Source organism: Anas platyrhynchos, chromosome 4, assembly GCF_047663525.1.
Source record: "Anas platyrhynchos isolate ZD024472 breed Pekin duck chromosome 4, IASCAAS_PekinDuck_T2T, whole genome shotgun sequence".
NCBI lineage: Eukaryota > Metazoa > Chordata > Aves > Anseriformes > Anatidae > Anas > Anas platyrhynchos.
Window position 1 is genome coordinate 34,724,492 of NC_092590.1, and position 24,375 is coordinate 34,748,866.

The 24,375-nt window shown below is 37.0% G+C and overlaps 1 protein-coding gene across 2 annotated transcripts in view; it reads left to right on the forward strand.

Annotated features, from left to right (window-relative positions):
* The window catches only part of DCHS2 (dachsous cadherin-related 2), a 106,762-nt gene that overhangs the window by 78,332 nt on the left and 4,055 nt on the right, over positions 1-24,375 (forward strand). For both annotated transcript variants that reach the window (XM_027456632.2, XM_038178743.2), the window contains exons 11-19: positions 3,158-3,292; positions 3,537-3,746; positions 4,963-5,817; positions 11,868-11,978; positions 14,446-14,657; positions 16,182-16,333; positions 19,137-19,267; positions 20,776-21,062; positions 23,825-23,963. In XM_027456632.2, the coding sequence (XP_027312433.2) occupies positions 3,158-3,292; positions 3,537-3,746; positions 4,963-5,817; positions 11,868-11,978; positions 14,446-14,657; positions 16,182-16,333; positions 19,137-19,267; positions 20,776-21,062; positions 23,825-23,963 (2,232 nt within the window). The remainder of the gene's footprint in view (positions 1-3,157; positions 3,293-3,536; positions 3,747-4,962; positions 5,818-11,867; positions 11,979-14,445; positions 14,658-16,181; positions 16,334-19,136; positions 19,268-20,775; positions 21,063-23,824; positions 23,964-24,375) is intronic.

The following is a 24,375-nucleotide window of genomic DNA, read 5'->3' on the forward strand; positions in this document are numbered from 1 at the left end:
GTAGAGCACGTACCGATTGTGAAAGGGTGCTGTGAGATGCACAGCTCAGCAGAGATGCTGTATGGGAGAGCTATTTCTCCACAACTATGTAAAGTATTCAGAAATTAGGAAGGAGTGGGTAGTGTATATGAACATCTTCATGCCAGTTGAGCAGTGTTACCGTCTACCTCTGTCTCCCTCACTCTTCCATGTACTTTCTTTCCTTTGTGCATCACTCTGTAAAAACAAAGGCTGAATTTGATGTTAAAAATTTTTAGATAATACAGAAAAGGAATGGGAATTTGTTTGAATTCCTCAGTCTCCTTTCTCCATTCCTTATGTTCTTTTATCCCACGTTTTGTGGGAAATACAACAGAAGGGAAATACTGGGAGCCATTAGTAGGAGGACTGGCACTGGGCACTACAGGTCTACCAGGTGGCATGTGGCTGGCCAGTGTGCACCTGATGGAACAGATATTTGAGGCTGGAGCAGTGTTGGAGCTGTGTTGGGTCCTTCCTGTTTTGTTTGTTTTGGGCGTGCTTATTTTAGTTATTATTAATTATATTTTAGTTTATAATTTTTCCAGTAATCAGAGCCCTTCTGTTGTCTTTTTCCCACGTTTTCATGATTTGGCCCAATCTCATATGTGTGTTGCAGTATTGTTCCAAATACTGAAAATGCTCGTAATGTAAGAAAAGATTTATATAGGCGCCATACAAATATAACATAACTAACTTTTCTTATCCTTTCGGGACATAATTTTTGAGTAAGACAACTGCTTTCATGGTGTTCTTTTTTTCCTCTTTTTATCACATTTTAAAGATCATTTTTATTTGCTCTTTAAGTTGCAATTCAAATCTCAGTAATATTTCCAGTCTCAGAAGAGGACTTTCCTCCCTGTATTGTTTCTTTCACCTCATATGTTCCCTGACTGACCACGGGGAGGAATGATGGAATGATTTTTACTGACAATTGCAGCCATCATCAACCTTTTGGTTTTATTTGTTTCTTTACTTTATGTATTATCTGTGAAGGGAAGAGCAAGCAGCTGTCATCTACTTTGTGTTTGACCCAAGCTTTAAGCTCGCTGCCACTTCAAAAGGTCTTTTGTGGAAATCACTGCCAAAATTTTGCCTCCACTGATTATTTTTTTTTCCCACATAGATATCCATGAAAAAAATTCTTGTTCCACTGACTCCTATCTCTAGTTGTACTTACTGCAATCCTCCCTTTCCTCATTTTATGTAAGTCTTCTACACAGTGTGGGAGCTCTCTGCTTGCCCCAAGGCCAACATCTAACACAAGTAAATGCAAGTAAACACGTGTTTTCAATTGCTCATTCCAGTTAATAATTTCAGCCCCCTAAAATGTGACTAGTAACCAGTTAACCAGGAGGTTGGATTAAGTGCAGATGTGTCAGCTGCTATGTCAAGCCCATGGTGCATGAACACATAGAGTCATCACCCTCCTCTCTTGGCAGTGCATACAGGCATGCATTTTTTTCTGCCTGTAGCATATTGGTAATTAAGGATGGATAAATGCAGACAAAGTTGCAAATATCTTTTTAAAGGTAGTTGAGAGTTGATAGACTGTGTTGGTAATATTAAATTTTCAAGATATTTTCCTTCATTGTCCCTGCAGCCATGATTTTCTTCCTTTCTTCCAGAAAGTTGGAAGGATTTCTGTAACTTTTTTTTTTGGTATTTTTATGAATATATTGCTTCCTTGAATTGGTTTAGATGCAAATAACAGTAATAATTCCTTCAATCAAATTTCAGTAGTATTGTCAACTACTTTAGCAAAGCTATTCAAAGGCAAACAAAGGCAGTCATTGGCACAGGCATCAAAACTGTAGAATCTGTTTCTTTTCTCACTTTGGTGTTTCTCCATCAACTCCAGTGCAGTTCTATTTTCTGCTGCTGTAGTTGAGATCAGGTATGCAGTGTTAACTTGGAATAGCAGTTACAGTATTACCAGGAGTACTTTGGTTTTCTGAGTGCACTAACTGTCTTTGTGTGACCAAAAGATTGTTTATTGTGTGAAAAAAAATACATAATGATTGAATGAAACAGAAGAACGTGCAAATGAATGAGCACAGTTGTACAAGATGAGTGGTTGCGGCCTTTTAAATATAATATAGTATTAAACTCATTAGCGATCTTGTAATGGAGATTTCATTGTATTTTCTTCTGACGGGTGTTGAAACTACATGAAATATGAAATAAGTTATGAAATAATCATAACTCGTAGGAATGTGGAATCCCAATTCTTGTTCAACTCAGGCAGCTTTGGAAGAAGGGGTAGTAAAGGCCTATACAGTTTTAGCCTAGTATTTCCTAGAGAAGGACAGGAAGAATAATATTTGTGCACTATATACAAATGGTAGATGCAATTAGGAACAGATTGGAGATGGCATTCAGAAAAAACACTGAGGGAGGGAAAATCTTTTATCTTCCCTTCTGGAAATTCTACAAGACTTCACAAAGGCAAGCGATATCATTTCAAAGGTTGGCTACAAGCATGAACAGTCTAAAAGGCCTGAGATGTGCTGTGGGAATGTCCACCAAGTTAGCATTTGTGTTGAAGACAACTAGGAAATGCCTACCCTATGAATCCTGATGGGACTTAGGTACCTGCCTGCTCAATATTACAAATATTTAGAAGTTGTGAGCATGCCAAGAAGTGGATGCTTTCTCTGGATGTTTGTTATTCCATATCATACTTCATAGAGATGCTTGTATTGGCTCTGAGTGAGGAAACTGGAGAAACAGAGCTGCCAGACCAGCCTGGTGCACAGCCTGACATCCTGTTGAGAAATAATTAATTACCTCAGGGAGAGCACAAGACAGATGCACAGATTCCACAGTCTAAGCTAGTGCTGTATTACACCACAATGATATGTCAGCTTGCTTGGAGACTTGCCCTGGATGCTGAGAAATGATGCTGGGGTCACTTTGAGTGGTAGGCAACACATTAGGTACAATGCAGCAGCTGGACAAGCATTTTGAAGATCCAATTTTAAATTTTAATCCGTTGTACTAATGAAGAAGCAGTTAATCACTGCATTAAAAATAATAATTTAATCCATAATCCATTTCCCAGAGCATGGGGGGAAAATAAAGCCAGCGTGTAAGAAGAGTGGCTCGGTTTTGCTAACACTTCCATTCTGTTTTTAAGGACAAAATTCCTTGCTTCAGTATGAAATCCTGCCAGGAACTGGATCTGAAAAATTTAGGATGAACTCAGACAATGGAGAACTCACAACAGCTGTATCACTGGACAGGGAAACCCAGGAGTTTTTCAGTATTAAAGGTAACAGTGTGAAATACCTGTGACTGCTTGTAAAATGGGAGGTGAGAATGGATGTGGTGTTGCCATCATTGGTACTTTCACTTCTTGCCATCTGGATTAGCTGGAAGTGGAAGTATTTTCAGGAACAGGAGAGTATGTGCTTTTTGCATAATGCAAATAAGTGTACTGTTCTGATATTGCTAAAGAGTATCCCTTGTTGCTCCTACCCTCTGTACAAAATTTGCTTTCTGTTTTTTAACCTTAGTTTTGGTTCGAGATGGTGGAACTCCATCACTATCAAGCACAGTGACAGTTATCTGCAAAGTGCTGGATGAAAATGACTGCTCTCCCAGGTTTCTCTTTCCTGTCTCTGAGATTCATATTCCAGAGAATCAACAGCCTTCAGTAGTCTACGTTGCTGAGGCTGTAGATATGGATGCTGGCAATAATGGAGCTCTAAGATACCACATAATTGGTAAGTTATACCCTATCATTTTTATTAGTGTAAATCAAGAAGCATGTAAACAGCAGTATCTAGGTTGTAGACTACCTCCTGCCTTGTCCACATCCTTCTTTTATGTAGAGAGGGAAAAAAAATCTTTCACTCCTTTGTCAGCATTAATAAGCCCTTTTCAAGCACACCTTCAGTCTGTTTTCTGGATTTAAAATAGTACAGAACAGAAGAACAAAAACAATCAAATGCTGGAAGGAGGCATTTATCACAAAAGAGTAGTTTTGTCCCTTTTGTAGTAGTTGTGAAAGTATTGAATGTAAATATACCCTTGCAAGTAAGTACAAGAACTAACTGAATTTTATTATTTTATTATTTTTTTATTATTATTTTATTATTTTTGTTAATTTTATGTCTTGAGAGCTTCTTTCACTCACCAATTAAAGTTATACTTAATTTTCATGTTGCCAAACTCTCCACATGTCCACTATGCCAATGTAAGCTCCACAGCTGTTCAAAGCCTCTGGTAAAATCTGTGCAGAAATACAAGCATGCTGCACTTTGGTTTGTGGCTCTCAGTAATAGCTGAAAAGTAGGCGCATAGCTACTGTGGTAACAGCCAACAAATTTTTCTTTGAAGAAGCAGTTAAGAATTCCTTTGTGTTTTCTTGGTTTTAATTTCATGATCTTTAATTACCTTTAATGGTCTTTCTACATGTTATAAAGTATGTATGCCATTCATTGTTACTAAAAATGCTAACTTTTCTTCTGTCAACCTCATCATATTTACCTTCCCCTGCAAATCAAGATCTTGCACAACTCTTCACTTCCAAGAGACAGGTTTGTAGAAGAGAGCAAGGAGCACGTAATTACAATCGTCAGCAATGCTTTATAGGTTTCTGGAATTTGTAACTAAGGTTGGGAAGAGGTCACTTTGTGCAGCAGCATAGTTGCAGGAGATTTTATAAGGTGTGCTGCTTTAGGAAAAAAGACATACATCTGGCAAAATAGCCACTCTGTAAATTGATATGATATTCTGTATTTACTGTCATTGCCACCCACTGATTTAAATGAAATGCAGGTTTTAATTCTTAGAAGAGGAATAAAATATGTGAAAGACACATGAGCACACCAGCTGCACTGGCAATTGGATAGTGTTATTGCAATTAACGTGGTATTCACAAGGGATTATTTTGCAAAAGCAATTGTTTGTCATCATTTTATTTTGTGTGTTTGAAAGGTGGAAACGATGGAGAATACTTCACACTAAATAATACTTCAGGAAAACTGTTGGTCACTCGTACTTTAGACAGAGAGGATATCAGCAATTTCACCCTTGTAATTGAGTGCCATGACCTAGGCAGGCCCTCGAGAAGCTCCACTGCACTGTTGTATGTAACAGTCCTGGATGAAAACGACCACAGCCCGCTGTTTGCAAAGAACCAGTATCATGTCTCCGTGAGAGAAGACCTAGAGGAAGGCTCAGCCATCTTGGACCTTTTTGCTTCTGATGAAGATGATGGCCTGAATGGTGAAGTTACATACCGGCTGATCGACGACACCTTTGGAGCGTTTGCCATTGACAGCCTAACAGGTTCCATAGTTACCACAAAACCACTGGACCGAGAGACCAAATCACAGTACACATTCAGGGCTGTGGCTAGTGACTGTAGCACCCACTGGCCAAGAAGTACCACTGTCAGTGTTGTGGTGCACGTGGATGATGTCAATGACAATGACCCAGTGTTTCTGCAGAACCCTATCAGGGCCTTCGTGCCTGCTGAAACTGCTGTCAATGAGACAGTAGCCACTGTTAGAGCAGAGGACGTGGATCTGGGGCCAAATGGAGCTGTTGTCTTTAGTTTGGTGCCAGAAACTGTATTTCAGATTGATGCAATGACAGGTGCCATCGTTCTTCAGCAGCCCTTGGCTTCCGAAGACTTCAGTGCCCAGCTGCTTGTGATGGCTTCAGATCAAGGCATCTCACCTCGAACAGCCACAGCCATGGTCATTATCTTTACAGAGGGACAAGAGGAGCAGATTTCATTCAGCCGCAACTTGTATGAAGCAAGTGTGCCTGAGAACAGTGCAGCGGGTAGGTATCAAATCCCTGTCTGTGTTCCTGCAGCTGCTGGGGCCCTTTCCATTTGGGATGGTAATTGTAACAAATAGGATAGGGAAACGTCTGTCCTGTGCAGCATCGGGGAAAAGTTAAGCTGAATCGAGCAAATATCCCTCTGCCGTTTGCCAGTGTACCAGCCAAAGAATCATAATCTGTTAGTGGAGGCATTGTCTGGCAGGCACATTTGCTGCTCATGTGCAGTGGTGTTGCTCACATTAAGCAGAAAGCTCGCGTACCAGAGATGGTGTGTTCCCAGCCCCTCAGCCTGAGAAGCACTGAGCATCAGTGGATTGACTCCTTTAGCAAAATGACTTTAATGATGGGTGGACAGCGCTTACTCCTTGTTTCACTTGTCAATACACTGAGGTTCAGATGAGATGAGTGGTATGTACCAGTTGCAACACAAGTTTTTATTATTTATTTATTTTTTTTTTTAACTTTTGCAAAACCCTTAATGAACTGTAATAGCTTTCACAGAGACTGTAAAACCTTGTTTAAATTTTGGACTTTCCAGAAAGAGAATACGGGGGCAGGGTGAGGTAAAGGGGGAAGTTTGAGGACTGTAGTACATCAACATTCAGACTTCTACAATACATCTCCAGGTAGAGCCTGCTACCTATAGATAAACATCTTAAATCACAAGGTGCTTACAGATTTATTTTTTGTTCAGTGTAATGATGAGAATTACTACTCTTTTTTTTTTTTTTTATCATTTAGTGGGTATTTGTAGTTGTGCATCCTGCTGATTAGATATGGTAAGTACTTTTTCAGGCTTCAGGGGATGGGTTCATCATAACAAGGGGCAGAAAGGAGGGTCTTTCACATTTTTTCCACCCACAAATCCGACTGTACAATTGACCAGACATATTTAAAGGTCTGACCTGGACTACATTCTTGATTCAAAAGCTGCCTTACAAGGTTCGCCTTGAACAAGCCGTTTATTCTCTTTCTAGTTCAAATTTCCCTCTGTAAAATGAGAGCAATATTCCTCTATATCCTAAGGGTATTGTGAGACTAGTGAATTCTTAGATCTTGAATAACAGCCTATATATTTGATTAGGAATCAGCAAAGACAAAATGTGCTAATAATTTTGGAAAACCAATCAATATACATGGGTAATTACAAACAGAGTAGAGAACTGAGGGTGAAGATGTCTGTGGCAGAACCTACTGCTAGGATTGCTCAGACATTTCTTCCTACATACCTCACTGAGACTACAAGCCAAATTTTCAGCAGTGTATTTTAAAATTAAGATAATGTTGTGAGTATTACTAATGTTTCAGTTAACAGGTCAAAATATGCAATATGGTGAAAAAACACTTTGGATTAAGTGACTTTTTTGACCATAGATAAAAGCCTGAAAGCAAAAGATTTCATTAAAAAGTTGTGAACTGCGACCAAGCCACCAGAGTAGAGCATCCATTTTGATTTCTCACTGTCTGTCAAAAAAAACATGCAGGATTTTGTAAAAAGTGGAAGGCTTCCTACAGGAAATAGAAGAGCATGCAGTAGAGTGGTGGTTACAACACCCTCCGGAAATAAGAAAGGTATAGATTCAGGTCTCCTCAGGCAGAGGAGTATTTGCATTTCTCTTACTCCATTCTGAGCACTTCAAGTACTGAATCCACAAGATAAAAGTTTATTATTATTATTATTGATTTTTTTGTGTGTGAAACGAGTGCTTCATTTATGGTTTCTACTTCAAATACAAAAAAATAAAAATAAAAAAATTCCTAAGTATATTTGCCTTGACATTTAAAACATGTTTTTTATTCCACGAATTTGACTAGGATTTGCAAATAATTTTGTGTGGCCTAAACCTGTTTGTTTTTTTTTTCTGACTGTGAGTAACAGATGCACCCAATTTTATTAGAGTCAGCACTGTACAGTAATTGTGTGTTGCTCTGCGAAGGAGAGGGAAGCCCTGAACTCTGAATTTTGTCTATCCATTGATGCAGCAAGCTTATATTTTTAGAATGTGTCACAGGAACTTAATTGTCACTCTTCCATGGAGAGTAAGATGAAGACCCTGGCATCTACCTTTTAATGACAGATTGGATTCATTTGCACTAATCCTGCATTATATCAGGAAAGATCTAAATTTCTTTCTATTCAAGGAAATATAATAAGAGCAAAGGTTTTGTTAGGAAACAAGTTAAAAGAAAGAAAATGAAAATGGGAACTTTGCAGCAATTGATAAACTAATCTTGTCCTAAATTTTCCTAAAGTGTGGATACATTTATGGTTCAGGCTAGACAATCCAGCCTGAAATCATGGAAATACCCCAAGGAATTGTGGTAACAGAATGCCATAGTCAGATATTCTCCCACTCAATCTGTAGAAAACATAAATCAGATTTGATTTAAGTTGTTTTGATTAAAAGAAATTTCACAAAGCTGCAGGGTAAGCTAGAGGGTTTCATCCCAAAATTTTAGTTTGTATGTTTAATAAAAGTCTATTTGTAAAGATGATCACATTCTTTTAAGAGTATGAGAGATTTTACAAAATATTAATCTTTGTTTTGCTCTGCTTATAGTATTTTCTTATTTATATAAGCATAAGCGCATATCAAATACTTCACTTTTCAGGAAAAAAGGCATGATTATAATTAAAACTCCCATAGAAGTTAGCTTACAGGATATATGTGATCTGGGACCCCTTCAAGAATGAATAGCAGCAGTGTATTCAGTCCAAGGGAGATTTACATTACACACTGATTATTTGTAGACCTGGTATTAATAAATGTGGCTTTTCCTCCTCATTTTATTTCTGCCTTAACTAATAGAGTGGGAAAGGTCTAAGTTTATTTTAAAAAGAATCAAAACTCAAAACAATATAAACAATGAAAGCCAAAGCCAAGGGTCCATAGTTCCAATTTAGTCTAAAATTGTCTTTTAGATAAGTACCTCAGGAACTGGCTCTTATGGTCAGAGTTTCTTTACTTAAAGTGTATGACCTCCAAGTTTAATGATCTTCAGAAAATCCTATTCCTCTACTTTTTCTTTAATAATGAACATTTAATGTCTTTAAATATTATAAACTGCATTTAGAAGCCAGTCAATACATAATTAGGTCTCTGCATTCTGCAGAGGGTTCCCAGAGAAACCTTTGTTATTCACCAAGCTTTCAGTTGAATGATTATATGCATAGCACTTCTTGAAGACAGATTCAGAAAAAAAACATGTTGACTCCTCTGCATTTGCAGTATTTTTTTTCCTAATAGATATAAAATATGTAGCCTCTTATTCTGTGAGTCATCCCTTGTGCTCAGTTAGCTTTTTCTTTCATTAGCAATTAAGAGATCTCAGGAAATAAGGGCAAGGATGAATCAGAGTTAGATGATAAAGGAGGAGAAAAAGACTACAAGGCTGACTGCAGAAGACAGAAGAATTGTATAGATTATACAGTAGCTCAGTTCTGGTGTGCGTTGTATGTCCAAACACGGAATACAACAAACATTGCTATGAGCCTGTTTAGCCAGGCAGGCAAATAGTGCCCAAGCTGCCCTGCTTCAGTTTCAAGTCTGCAGGCATAAAGTAAAAGTTGGTATGCGTGATATTTTAAAGCAGTTTGAGATACTTTCAAAAGCAATATATCTGTGATTTAACTGAAAAAAAAAAAAACAACCAAACGAAGCATAAACATTTTAAACTGCTCTTCTTACACCTTTAATATTCTTAACTGATTTAGAAGTTGACTGCGTAGCATTTCAAGCTCATCTATCTTCAGCTGTGATCCTCATCTCCATCCTTCCTTATACTGGCTTCAGTGCTGACCTGATCCTTGCCATGACATTTCACTGTGCTTTACAGCCAGAAAGCTCCCTTTCTCCTGTATTAATTTTCCACCAGCTTGGCGCAGTGAATTGGCTCAAGAAGGGCTCTGCTGAGCATCAGCTCCACGGAGAGAAAAGGACTGTGAGGAACCACAGGTGAAGGCAGTATCTTGGCATGCAAAATCTTGGCAGCTACAAGTCATTGTGATTTGGAATGCTGTAGGGGCTGAAGCTTCAGTGCAACATGCTGTGACCTCTGCTTGAGCAGTGTTTGAGTCACGTATGCTCGATGTTGTAAGCTACTGGATGGGTGCTGTCTTTTGCTATTTATCTGTATAGGATTTATTTGTGTCACAATAGAGATGTCAGAAGTTGGTCATAATTTTTTCACAATGAACTGTACAAAATTGCTGTTTAAAGGAGTCATTTTCTGTGAAATTTATCAGAAACAAAGGAAACATGCTCTTTGCCAAAAATAAACAAATAAGGTTTAAACAATTTTAATCACATGAAAATATACAACTTGAAGTATTAGGATTTGAGGACCCAGAGCAACGTTTTGTTAACTTAATCCCTGAAAAACGGATTCAAATGGAAATACGGCTGCTTGCTGTATTCGTGGTAGGTTTTCTTCTAAAGCCAGTAGTCAAAAAGAACAGAAAGATTGCTGACAGTATTGAAAGATAAATATAAACAGTCTGGACCTTGAATTTTTTTTTTTTTATCTTTAGCTCTGATAGGAGGATGCTATACATGTAAATGATTGCCCTTTTGCTGGCTTCTATTGTAAATCAAAGTTGCCCAGCAATGAACATTCAACCTACTATCATCCAGAAGATCCCCATTTTAGATCCTAAAAGCAACTTTTCATATCTGTCTGTTGGATGGGTAGATCTTATTTCCAGAACCCTTATAATAAATATATTCACTAGTGCAGAAAACTGTATCTGTCACAATCAGAGTGTTTGTGTTTTTAATTGCCAGATTTTAGGAACAAATTACGAAACATATAAAACAAGATTTCCTGTTTTTAAAAATTAGTGGCTAACTGTACTAAAATAAAATAAAATGAATAAGTAACAGTACCAAGAACAACATTTCCTCTCACATTTACACTAAAGATAAAGCCCTTACTTCCAAAATTGAATGTGAACAGCATGCCCTTTGTAATGTAATAAAATAGCTAGCTGACTGTAATGCTGTTTGGAAGAGTTCAGGATGTATGGTAACCTCATTCCATCACAGCTGGATGGAATCAATTAAAATTAATTTAAACAATTAAAATTGGTTAAAAATCAATTGCCATATGTGTTAAAAGATTTCTTAACTCTTGAAAAGAACTGTTATTTGGGAATATTAGTAATTAGTTTTTAATAAAACTTGCTACAATTCTGTTTACCATGATTCTGATTAGGATAATGTATTCAGTTTGAAATTTTTTTTCTTTAATCCTCGTTCAGATAGGATTTTTATTTCACAATTTATATTCTGTATTAAATCATTACTTTTTTTCATTGAATTCAGATACTGCTCAACTCATCTGTCTTTGACACATTCCGTTTTTCATTCCATCTGTCAGAAAATGACTACTTAAAATTTTTAAGAATATTTCAAGTATTTCTCAAAAATTCAAATTGAACCTAGATAAATGAAGGAAAAATAGAGGACCTCTTTGAAATGATTTAGAAGTAACACGCATTCTTATGCATGCTACAAAAAGGACTATTTTCCTTGAAAGAATTCATGAAAAGGTTAGATTGTAATGACCAAAGGTAGCATAACCCGAATAAGAGGACCACACGAATAAAAAGACACTTTCTCAGACAACCTCAGAAAGGGAGTTTAATATTCAATGTCTATTTTGGCCTTCAACTCAATTAATGTTATCACCACCAGAAATAAAAAATAATATATATATGTTTTTCTTTTCCAAATGTAACTTCAGTTAAGAGGTAATTTTGGTGGTACTTGGGAGTTTGCAATCAAGAGAAGTTAAAAACTAACACTTTCATTAGGCAGGTGATGAAGTCGCAATCAGACAAGTAATTTACTGGGCAAGGAGGGATAGGGCCTTGCCTATGAAGTTGCATTACAGTGAAAGGTTTTCCTGTCTACTATTTCAAATTGTGAATGAGCAGCTAGGCTAGTTCACACGTGTTTTGGCTGTGCATCTGCTATCACTCAAAGTAATATAAAATTGCAATAGAACCTTATCAAGTGTACATTATGAAAATGTTGTTTCCATAGGTACGTCACTTATAACTGTAGAAGCTTACGAACACAAATTTACAGGAGAAAGCATAAAATACAGTATCCTTGGTGATGAGGAAAGCATATTCTCCATACACCCAATTACAGGTAAACTTGTTTTTTTTTTTTCTTAAGTGTCTGTCTAGGTTAAAGAGTGTGGTCTCTTCCCTGGTGTGTAAGAGAGTGCAACTTCTCCGTTTGCTTCAGTTCCTTCTGAATATGAGCAGCAAGAGAGAGCTGGCCTTTTGAACAGCCACAGTCTATTCGGGCTGGCCATAGACAGTATAAGCAGTTTTCCTCAGAAGCAGTGTAGATAGGTTGTACTCTTAACAAATGTCATTTTCTCTGACTTCCTGGTGGCTTTCATCTCTGATTATTCTGCTGTCACCAGGCACCAAGCAGTGAACTCCTGCAGAGCTGATAATGTTTGCTGCAGATGGACAGTTTAAAATGATTTTGTTTTGTTCAGATGAGGGGCACTTAGAAGTGCATATGCTTGATTTCCAAGTCCTTCTCATTTCACTGAAATAAAGCTAGAAGTGTTAATCTGAATGACTGTCATAGTCACAGGCAAGTTTATCCCTGAGGAAGTGAATCTTCTCCAATATCAACTGCCCCAAAATATTGAATGCCAAAAAAAAAAAAATGCTAGTAGTTTTTTGTTTTGTTTTGTTTTTATCAGCCAAGTTGCGAAATGGTTGCACAATGTTTTAAGTCTCATAAGCACTTTCTTCACAAACACCAGTGGAATTTCTGTAGCCCAGGATGTTGCAAATCTTCCTGTGAGACTTTTGAGCCATTGTAGTTGAGTATTGAAATAGTTGGTGTAAATGTAATAAAACCTTTTTCCCATTTCTTAGAAAATATTGAAGTGCTGCCTTTCCATACTTTTAAGAGTAGTTCAATATTAATTTTGACACCAGTGACTCTCTACCCATTCTTTATAAAGCAGAAGTATTTGGAGTTGTATTGATGCCCTCTGTAACTTAGGTTTTCATAAGAGCTAGAGGTCTGCTACTCTTCGGTTTTCAAGCACTAGTGTTAATTAACCCAGCTTTGGAAAAAAAAAAAAAGATCTCCAGAATTGTTTGCTGTTACCAGACATCCACTATACTATCTAGAAACATTCCTCATTTTAGGGGGATTTATTATATTGTTGATCACATAAAATATAGCTAGAAGTGACCCAAGGACGTAAACTAATCTGTCCCCTGCCACAGAAAGAGAACAAACTGTGCCTAAATCTAACAGGCATTAGTCTGTCATGTTCTTAACAGCCTCCAGAAATAGTAATTCTGCAAACCTGGTAGTCTCTACAAGTCTTTGCAACTGGAAAGTTTTTATTCAAATTTACCCAAATGTCTGCTGAAAGAATTTCAATTCATTACTTCTTAACCTAATGGCAATAGATATAAAGAGTTTTTGCCTTTGTCTTTAATGTATTTGAAGAGCATTACCCTATTTCTTCTTTGTATGCACTTCTCTAGAATGAGACTCTTGTTCTTTCTTGTTGTCTTCATAGGTGATGTTTCTCCTGTTTCTTGATTCTTTGCTCATGTTGCTACCCAAGGATCTTTCAGTTGTTCTCTGCCTTCTTGAAGCGTATTCCTTCTGCCACTGTACTTTGTTGTTGTTGTTGTTCCTTTTTTTTTTTGTTCTGTATACAGAATGCAATAATTTTTAAGTATTGTGCTGGAGAGAGACCACCTGCCAGCTTTGATGTGTTCAAAACACAACTCTTTATCATGGGAGAGATCCATAAACAGCAGTCAATCACTGCTGCTTGTCTTAGAAAATAAACTAAAACATACTAGCTTGGAAAGACACAGTAGTTGCATTCTTACGCTAGCATAAGTTCAGAATATAGATAATCATGACATCACTACTTAAAAATTAATGCAAAACTCAGTTTGAAATCTAATGAAACTGACATACAAATGGGCTATGTTTGATGGTAATGAAGAATTTTAATATATTACTATATTGGAACATTGAAATAATGATGACAGATTTCCAAGGAAATTTCAGGTGTAATGTGGAGATGTCTAGTTCTGTCAGTCGTCTCAGTCACTGATTGTTTTTGACAGAATAACAGTTGGTGGAGAAACTCACTGCATCAGAAGGAATCTAAGCGCTTTGCCTTTCTGTCAGATACAGGCAGATACAGCTATTGCCCTGTTTATATATAGTTGAAGCATTAGATGTAGCCACTCTGCAGATGAGAACCAGGAGTCTCTTGAGACACAGCTGGTTCATAGTCACATGTCAAGGAGCCCACGTCACACAGCCACTTTCTTCCTCTCTAACCGCTCTACAAGTTGATTTCTTTTGCTTTAGGAAATTGCCAACGCAGTGGTTGATTAGTAAAAACTTAGCTATCTGAAATTTATCCAATAACTTACACTTAGAAGATGATGTCAGGTAGAGGGAGGACACAGTGGAAAGCTTGCTGAACTTCTGTGATGTGTTCAGCAAAGGAGACCACATACATTTTAGGTTTCATAACTGCTTTTGTGGGTGTCATTTCCTAATTATGTCATCTCTCTCTCTCTCTCTCTCTCTCTCTCGTAAACAGGTACAATCACAGTAAAAGAGCCAAAGCTTCTTGATTATGAAGTTAAGAATAAAATACATCTTTCAGTTCTGGCTGAAAATAGTTTGGATTCAGCACTCTGTGGAGTGTCTATTTTGATACAGGATGTGAATGACAACGTACCGAAATTTGAGCAAAGCTGTTACAGAGCATCGGTATGGGAAGGACAAACTGCTAAAACAGACATCATACAGGTAAGTAAATGTTTGTAACTACAGAACTCAGCCTGCAAAGATACAAGTTTGATTAATTTGGTCACGAATGCAGTCCTACTCAGTCTGTTTTGGACCACCATCGTCTTTCAAAAATCAAGAGTGGGATTCTTGGTGTAGCTAATACTTTGCGTGCATATCTAAAATATTGAATAATTTAGTCCAGACCATGCTTCAGGTCTTTCAGTTCTATCAAGTTGAAGGAGAAATATCTCCTTTATATTATATAAAAATTTTTCTTTATATTTTTATTAGTTGTGCAGCTGGACTTAAATTATATTATTTTTTATTTATTTATTTTTTAATATTCTGTTTATCTCTTCAAGTAGTTGAGAAGAATTACTCAAAGCTATGGTTCTGGTTACAATGTAGGCTGGGTCCTGCATTAATGCATCTACTGTGAAAGGGCTGTAGCAATAAAAAGAATACTTTCAACCCATCAGACTAGGAGTGGAGTCAAATCCAAGTGTTCAATTTAAAATCTGATGCTTAAAGAGCAGCTTGTCTCAATTTAAATGTGCAAACACTTCTTCCTCTGAATGGATCCATTCTCTGAAAGTGTTTCCAGCTGGCCATGTTAGAGCAAAAGAAGACATCAGTTGGACTAGAAGAACACATAATTTCCTCAGTACATGTTCTTGCATTGCAAGTCAGGTCACAGTGAGGGTCATGTTAGGTACTAAAGATATTCCTCCTCTAGAGAATAAATAAATGGAAAGCTACAAATGCCTCACAGGCAAAGTGATTAGAAACTGATGGACGTTGTATTTAGAGAAACATATGTCCAGCAATGGAGAAAAATCAAAAGGCAGTCAACCCAGATGTGTAGTCAAAATTTTATGACATGATACATTCTACTATGTTTCCTTTATTCCGTCTGACTGGTTGTCTCTGCCATGGTTTGGATCCTGTGCTCATTATAATGCTTGTTCAGCAACCAGAAAAATACAAAGGCAACTCGTTGAAGAGTCAAAAAAATCTTTGAGGAACCTGTGCGCTGCTGTTGAATGTTATTAACAATATTGCTTTTATAGCAACATTTACGCTGCTTGTTCTTATTTTAAAAAGTAATTAGTGAACCATCCCATGAAAGGTCTGAAAACTTTAATAATTACTTTTGCCCTTTATCTGTATAGCAGTAATACTTTAAAGGGTAGTCCTGGGCTAGTGAGAAAGTTCATTTTTAGGCACTAAACAGAGATAGGATTCTAACAGAAACATTATAGTAATGTAAACAGTATAAAAATGATTACATTCACCTCTAATGCTTTATGTAGTTGAATTTCAGATTGTGTGGGCAAAGAATTTATGTGCATACTATCTCAATTCATGAGCAGATTTCATGACCTCATATGACACTTGTGTTGAGGGCCAATATGATTATTTGCTTAAATCTGTGCTGTCAAGAGGAAAGTAAGCAGAAATAGATAATTGTAGTATATTTTTTTTCTTGCTGAAATAATGTTCTGCCATTTTGAATTAAGCATCAGGTTTCCTCCTAAACAGATATTTGCAACTGACCTTGACAGTGGGCTGAATGGAGAAACCGAATACTCAATTTTATCTGGTAATGAAAATGCAACATTTCTAATGGATTCAGCAAGAGGGATTTTAGCAACTAACACAATCCTAAATCGTGAAAACACTTCATCTTACAGGTTTGTATGCAGGGATCCTATAAAACCTTATTCTTCTTTTTGTTCACTTTAGCATGAGATTGCTCGTGGTATGTGTTTTACAGTTTTCAGTTGATATCCATTAGCCACAGAGCCTGGGTGCAAGCCAGGCAGCATTGAAAACAGCCCTAAAACTGCCCATGGATTTGTACCATGGATTCTTGGGTACTTCCTAAAGTTAAGAAGGAAAATAGTTTTATTCAATCAATTGCAACACTTACTGATATAAGTGAGCATGATGATTCACTAGAGGAATGATGACAGTTCCTGGTTTTCAGTTCATTAAGAATTACATGGCCATTCCTTTTCTGGAACCATTTTTTATACATAAAGACAGAGAGAAAGCACTCAAACCAAATCCAAAAAGCAGGGACATGTTCTGTTTTTTGATTTAAAATAGAATCTTTTTCAAACTTCCTGTATAATCAGATTAAGATTCTTCTGTAATCTGTTTCAATGTATAAATTGTCTTGTGCTCAGTATTAGTTTTTTAGTGTTTTCCAATAAATTGTGAGTAAATACAATCAAGTGGATGTGAAAATTTTTCTTTATCAGTCATGCCATACTTGAATTTAGAAAGAAAACAAACTATGCCTTGAGAGAAAGTAAGAGCATCCCGATTCATAAATATACCCTTTTTATATACTGCAATCTCTACAAAAATTAGGTTGCTTTATATGTGTTAGTGGAAATTACTTTTTTTTTTTTTTCCATATGGCTGAGGCATCAGTTAAAGTATTTGCAAGTTTCTGATCCTCCAGGGCCTCAAATTTTTAATCATTCAGTCAGAGTTCTTATGAACCAGAATAACTTTTAGAAAACCACATTAAAAAGATGAACAGAATATGATTTTTTTTTTTTTTAATATCAGTGTAAGATAATAGTCTCCTAAAGGGAATGCTTTGTTTTAACTTAATATGCAGAGTACTTCATTTGGAGTTTCTTTTTCAGTTTTTCAGTGAATCAGAAACATCAGTCCTGATTTTTAGTCATTTAAATAGCATAATACATTTTATTTACAAGTAGTACTTTGAAGAATGCCTGTAATAAATCCTCCAGGGAAGGATGTTTGCTGTTAGTGAAGCATTGAACATGTAAGTCTAGCAATTCTGATATCTGTCTTTAATTGGAAACCTGACTTATTTCAGTATTTATATTGGAATTCTAGCAATTTAAATAGACAATTTGTTCAAGGAGTCTGAAGCTTCATATTCTTTCTCTTTATTAATACTTTTTTAATCCTGTTGCTAGGTGAAAAGTGAATAGCAAAAGAAGTTTTTACAAGTGTTATGCTGTTTAATTTCAAAATGACACCATTGGTTCTTTCCAATTTGCAAGGAGTTGTTTATTTTATCTAAATTGAACATTTTCATCCCCAGAAGTTCTAAGCCTCTTGTAAGAGGGATTGTAATGAAAGTGTTGACAGAACCTTAATTTTAATGCCTTGGCTGAGATGTTTTTATGAGAGTTTTTTCCTGAAACCTTAGAAAGTGATTATTTTTAGTAAAATATTTCCATATGTACCTTCCCAATATTCATTCTAGAAAAAATACACTTTCTATATGGAATTATACATGGTCACTGACTGAATACTAGTCGGCAATTCAAGTTGTGTTCTCTCAGTGTCAGAAACCACAGGGGCACCCAGAGCAGAGCTCATGTGGTTCAGGAGTGGAAGTGCAATCCACAGCTTGAGTTACAGCCTTGGTTTTCTGTACTGTCATGTGAGCATTTAGAAGCTGGTATCTCCATGACGCTTTGAACAGCAGTTGTGACTTAGAGGGAGAAATTAAACTTTCAGAATATCTGTAAGGAGATCCAGGAAACATGACACACACAAAAATTGTTAGTACCCAAAACATGTAACAGGTATGCCAGGCCCCGACATGTAAATTCTTTCTTGTAGCTTGATGTTTTCTGTTTTCAATCATCTATTTTTTTAGAGCACCTGCTGAGTTAGATTTAATTTTAAATTTCATTCTGAATAATTCATAATTGTGGGCAAGAGTGAAGAATTTTTTGCTTACAGTAACAGTTTTCTCCGTATTGTTTAGAAGCTGGTTCCCACAGAGTAAACATCCTTCTATCTGTGTTTATCTTTGCTTATTGTTTTCTTTGCTATGTTGTTTGTGAAAATCAAAAGGTTGTTGACAGTTCACTACTGATCCTTATGCAGGTCTAACATGGATGCCTAAAGGCAAGCTCTCTTAATCTGACTATGAGATTCTGGTCCCAGTAAAATCAGTGGTAACTTTGACAAATGGTGTCTGTATTCAGTAGTTTCAGTTTATCACTTAATAGTATAATAGGGGCGTTTATTTCTATTCTCTAAGTATTACTTTGGAAGTTTTCATGCCATCTGATTTTCTTGTTTCTGTTGTCTCTCTGTAATCAATGAGGACAGTCAGGTTCCTCCAAAGGACAATTCAATAATTACAATTTATTCCTGCTCTGAATTGCTTTCTGGAGAAATGTCTTATTTGCAAGAGTCTTGCTAGCTTTTTTAACTACCTGCATTTTGTATGAAATTATGTGAAATAAATGTATCCTTTTGTCTTTATGATTTCAGTATATTTTTGCCACCTAGAGTCTTTTGGACATTGTTCATACAAGAGACAAATCATAAAACTGCAGACAGTCACCCTTATGGGAAGAAAGATGGAATTTACATTGAACAACAAGGAGCTGAAAGAGCTAACCTGTTTTTTTTCCCTGTTTATATAATTGGTGAATAAATCTGGGACTTTTGACAGATGGTGACAATTCCTGCTTTCTTTAATTGTAGGTTGGTTGTACAAGCTGCTGATAAAGGAAACCCTAGACTTTCTGCTACGAGTATTGTGAGGATAGAAGTGGTAGATGTTAATGACAATGCTCCGATTGTCCAACCACCAGGGGAAGTGGAGGTCCCAGAAAGTAAGTGTGATGGTACAGCTAGGTGATAAGATCAGGGTTTGTCAGACCACAACAGTACTTTTAGTGATTTGTTTAACCATAAGATTATAGTCAAAAGGATAATGGATCATATTAATACTGAAATATCAAAGTAAATTGTGATCTGCTTTTGCTCTCAGAGGCATTGTTCTTAGTCTGTAGACATTGTATTTAAGAACAGTTTGGAATAAAATCATAGGCAATTCAGAAAGAAAAACAAACTCTACAGAAATACATCTGTAATCTGTTCCTTTTGGACTCCAATGTCATATTGTTCAGATGTCTTCAATTTCTTCTTTTCTGCAATAACAATACTTGGTGTTAAAACCAGCATTGCTAGAAATTAGACATTCTGAAGTTCATTGTGATGAAAGAAATTCTTTCTGTAAATTTGAATGAAACTTTGAAGTGCTATGTAGCTTGATCTAGTTGATGAACATGAAGAAAAGGGCCCAGACCTCCAGAGTTCTCATCCCATCTGGTATGTGCTGTGACATTAGCTCAGCACTTGCATATCTTAAATCCTAAGCCCAGCAGTTTCAATTACAGACATATATGTGATGCATTAAGATAAGCAGCAGCATGTTTATGAAGACTTAGTCCAATCCTCTTGTTAACAGAATATATCAAGGCTGTCTTTCCAGTGATTTTTTTTAGTCTTTTCTAAATTTAGCTCCCACTGGTAATGACAAGAACAGGAGTCATGGATGCACAGCAGCTGTAAAGTACTGGCTATTTATTTTTTTGTATTCAGTTTAAGAACATTTGCCTGAGGGCACAGCACAGCATGTTTGAGGCTTAATGCCCCAGGCGTGCAAATGGGAAATGGTTTAGTTTCTGTTAGCTCCAGGCTTGATTAGATTATCACTGATAGTCAGATTCAATTTGGAATCTGTGGTACTGTCAATTTGACACATGACAAAAGCTGTCTGTATACAATTTCTAAATATCCTAGAAATATATATTGAGCCCTTAAGAGTTTTGTGCCATGTGGCTCTGGCTGGATATCTCTCTAGTGGCCTCTTCCTCCTGTGGAAAAGCTTCGTAACTGTGGTTGTTGATTCTAGAAAGACCAGGAGACTCGGTTAATGCCTCAGTTAAATATTCCTGTGGAATTTTGTGACACTGTTCAGTAAATTCATGTCAGCTAAATATATGTCAAGTTTCCACATGTTGCCTGTGGAAAAACATGGAAGTTCCTGTTGCTGCCGAAGAAGCAGTTATCAGTATACTGCATCTGTGAAAACCTAAAGAAAACCTAGACTAAAACTGGAAAGAAGCAGAAGCATGTAAAGAAATCTGCTACTTGTTTCTGTGTTATTTCTGGATCTTGCTTTTATTCTAAAACATGAAGCCATAAGACAAAAAAAAAAAAATCTAAGGCAGAAAAATTACATATGTCTAAGATTTAGTATCAGAGAATTGGCAAAATTCTCAGAAATTGTAGTATCTTCTTTAGTTATGACTTACTCCAAAAATTATTGTTTCAGATGTCCTGCCTGGTTTTACAGTGACTCAAGTGTCAGCAACTGATGCAGACTCCAACCCGGCACTTCAGTTTGGCTTTACTGATGACAGTAGTTCTGGAATGAAATTTGCTATCGATCAGCACACCGGTGTAGTCACAGTGGTGGAACCATTAGATTTTGAAGAAACTGCTGTGTATAAGCTGGGAATCACAGTTTCAGATTCTGTCCATCAAACAGAAACAGAACTCACAGTCCTTGTTTTGGACATCAATGATAACCCACCAGTGTTTACTCAGGATTCATATCAGGTGGGGAATTGGGAAACAAACAACAAATGTGTGATGTCCTTCTCTTTATGAGGATAAGTAGTGGGAGTACATATTTATATTTGTGTGTTAAAAATTTATTTGATCACCACTAAGAAGGGAGGTCTCTGAAAACTATTACTGAGAATAGAAACAGAGCAGATTGTGCAAAATACTCTTCTAGGAAACTCCTGCCCTTTCCTAAGAATTCTGCTGAAAGGACTGAGAGAATTGTTCAGTTTTCATGTTTGTGTTTTCTGGCTTCAGAAGAGAAGTGGTGTGAATGCTAGCTGTACTCCTTACACTGTGCATTCATCACACAGTTACTGGATATAATCCAAAACCAGTTTGGGGAGCAGTGTCCATTGTTCAGGACTGATTGTTCCTTCTGACAGAATGGTAAACAAGTTGGTACGTTTATTTTGGCCCAATTACTATGGCATGTATTTCTTCATTTCCAGTTATGCAGCTCTACAGAGGTGTAGTAAACGTCCCTGTGGTAGGTTAAGCATGTATGGTTTGTAACACGTAGCCCTGCTTTATAGCCATGGCACTCTTCTAGGCAGTGGGGGTGTATCGGTTTTGACTTCCCTAGCAGCTCATACTAGACAGAGGACACAGCTCAGCTTTTGAACTGCAAGACTATTGTAGAAGACAAGTTGTCTGACAATGTTTTGAACCAAGGCTGTTTTAAGAGCCACAGGCCACCAAGATGTTGTCCATGGGTTCGTGCCTGGTACGCCATGCCAATAAGCACACAGAGTCAGAATCCACACAAAGGTCTTTTAATTAAATAATTTGCCTGACTTCTTCATGGGAGACAAAGTCTGAGGGGCTTTGATGAGGGTTACAGACAGGAGAGAGAGAGAGTCTAGAGCTGCAGGGGAAATGAAGCTGACAAAGCAGTCCTCTCTTTAGGCCTTATCCATGTGTGGCTAGGCTATGGGGCTTGGCCAAGAGACTGTAGAGCGTGGATTTTTCAGTCTGGCAAGAAAGATGCTCAGGAGGTATCTTACCTCCTGAGCATCCTAACCTGGTGGGGTGAATAAAGAAGAGCCAGACAGTTCTTCATGGTTCCCAGTGACAGGACAAGGGGCAATGGACACAAACTGAAATACTGGAAATTCCTTTTAAGCTTCATAAATAACTTTGTTGTTGCTCTAACAGTGATTGAACACTGGCATAGGTTGCCCAGAGAGGCTGTGGAGTCTCCATCCTTGGAGTTATCCAAAACCACAAGCATACATATTCCTGAGATAGCTGCATTAGGTGACCCTGTCCTGAGCAGGGCTTGGACAAGATGGATTCCTGTGGTGCCTGCCGGCCTCAGTCATTTTGCGGGCCTGTGAACTGAGCTCTTTGCTTGACTTGGTGCTTTTTGTGTGCTGGGAGTGCTCAGAGCCAAAAATATGAGGCACCACAGAAGACTTGGATTTAGTAATGCTTCATTTATAAATCTCAGACAGCTTTAAGAAATAAGTTTAAACATTTGGCTTAGTAGAGAAATTTCAACCTCTGAGCATGTGTGGGGGAAGCAGTTTAGCCACTCAGATAACTGGGTCAGGCTCTAGGCACCTGTGGAACTTTCAGGCATCTGAGTTGTCAGGCTTTGTGTAAATCACCCACTTAAACTTTTAAGTCAAGATCCCAGAAAAAAAAATGCACTTTTAATGCTCAAATGATTTCTAGATCTGGCCTTAAGTTTTCTTCAACACTCATGTGTGTCTGATTTTGACGAATAGTTTAGGCAAGTACTTGCTTGTGCAGGTGCTAGGAATTTTTTGTAGATAGAAGCAGACCTTACAGGCAGGGTTATGAACTGATGTAAATCAGTACAGTTCTATTGACTGTGCTAACATAAACAGCTGAACTCTCTCCACAGTCCTGATGTTTTGATATGTTGCCTGGACAGTATGGTACACTGCTTCTTTTTAATCAATGATATGTATAATTCCCTGTTAACAGTCCTGTGATTTTTACCCTTTTATTGTCCTTTAAAGTGTTTTCATATTTATTCTATATATGGCTATTATATACACATATAATCTGTGTGTCAAAATGATTTTGACTAATACTTGAAGTTACAGCAGCTATTTTCATAGCTGCTATTCATTCAAAATTTATAAGGTGAAAGAAAACTAATCACAAAAACACTGATAATGGAAGCTCTTAAGAAGAGCAAGGACTGGCTTGGTTTTACAGATTAAGTGAAAAAAAAAAAAGTGTTTTTAAAAATTAAATTACAGGAGTAATCTGGTGATTATTCAGGCTCTAGTGCTGGAATTTTCAGAGTCTAGGAGTTGTGTATTGTTTGGTTTTGGTTTTGTTAGTGTTCTTGTTTGTTTATTTTAGATTCCTCAGACTGGCATGGCAAACTGCATTGTATCTATAGAAATCAAGATATTTCTGAAAGCAGGGAGAAAAGCCAGTCATATTTGCAGAGTGCCATGAAGTATTCCTTCTGTTAGCATGTTACTGAAAAGAAATTCAGCAATTCATTGAATTTTTCATAATTAAACCTGAACTAGATGGCTTTTACTACTATTTAAATCTTACTATAAATTTTGGCTGTATTGTATGCAGCATTTTCAATATCACAGCTCTTTGTTTTGTCCCTGAAGGCAATGGGCAGATGAAACTTGACAAAGTCGGGAATTGTATTTGTGTGTGTTCTTTTTTCCTAACCCAGAACAGAAATGTATTTTTTTATGTTCAAAATACTTCGTTAAGTTTTATCAAAACTGTCATTTTACTTTACATGCCAGGTGAGCTTTCCAGAGCTCATTTCAGTGGGTGCCACTGTCCTGACCATCTCTGCTGTGGATAGGGATTCACAGCATAATGGAATGATTTCCTACAAGATCCTCTCCTCCTCTGAGGGATTTTCCATTGATCATAAGAATGGTGAGTCCGTAAGCATGGTTTATTATTTCAGCTTATTCACTGTAAACTGTAAAGTCTTATTCCATTCCTCACCTGTTGCCAGTGATCAGTTCTGGAAATCATTGTTGGCTGAAGTCTACCATATATTTTGGCTAAATCTGCCATTATCTCTGTAGAACTGATAACATCAAAGGCCAGAGTTCACAATTTGTCCCTGACCTATACACAAGATATCTACTCACAATGTTTCATAGGTGCTATTCCTTTGATGTAGTTTAATAAAACTTCACTGTACATTTTGTTTTCTCTTGTGATATTTCAGATCACGTATTAGGCTGTATTAAATTTGTTCATACCTACTATTTTTCAGAATAAGTTGAACTTATAATGGAGCTTCTCTACAGCTTGGGCTGTATATTTTTAAGATTTCTGC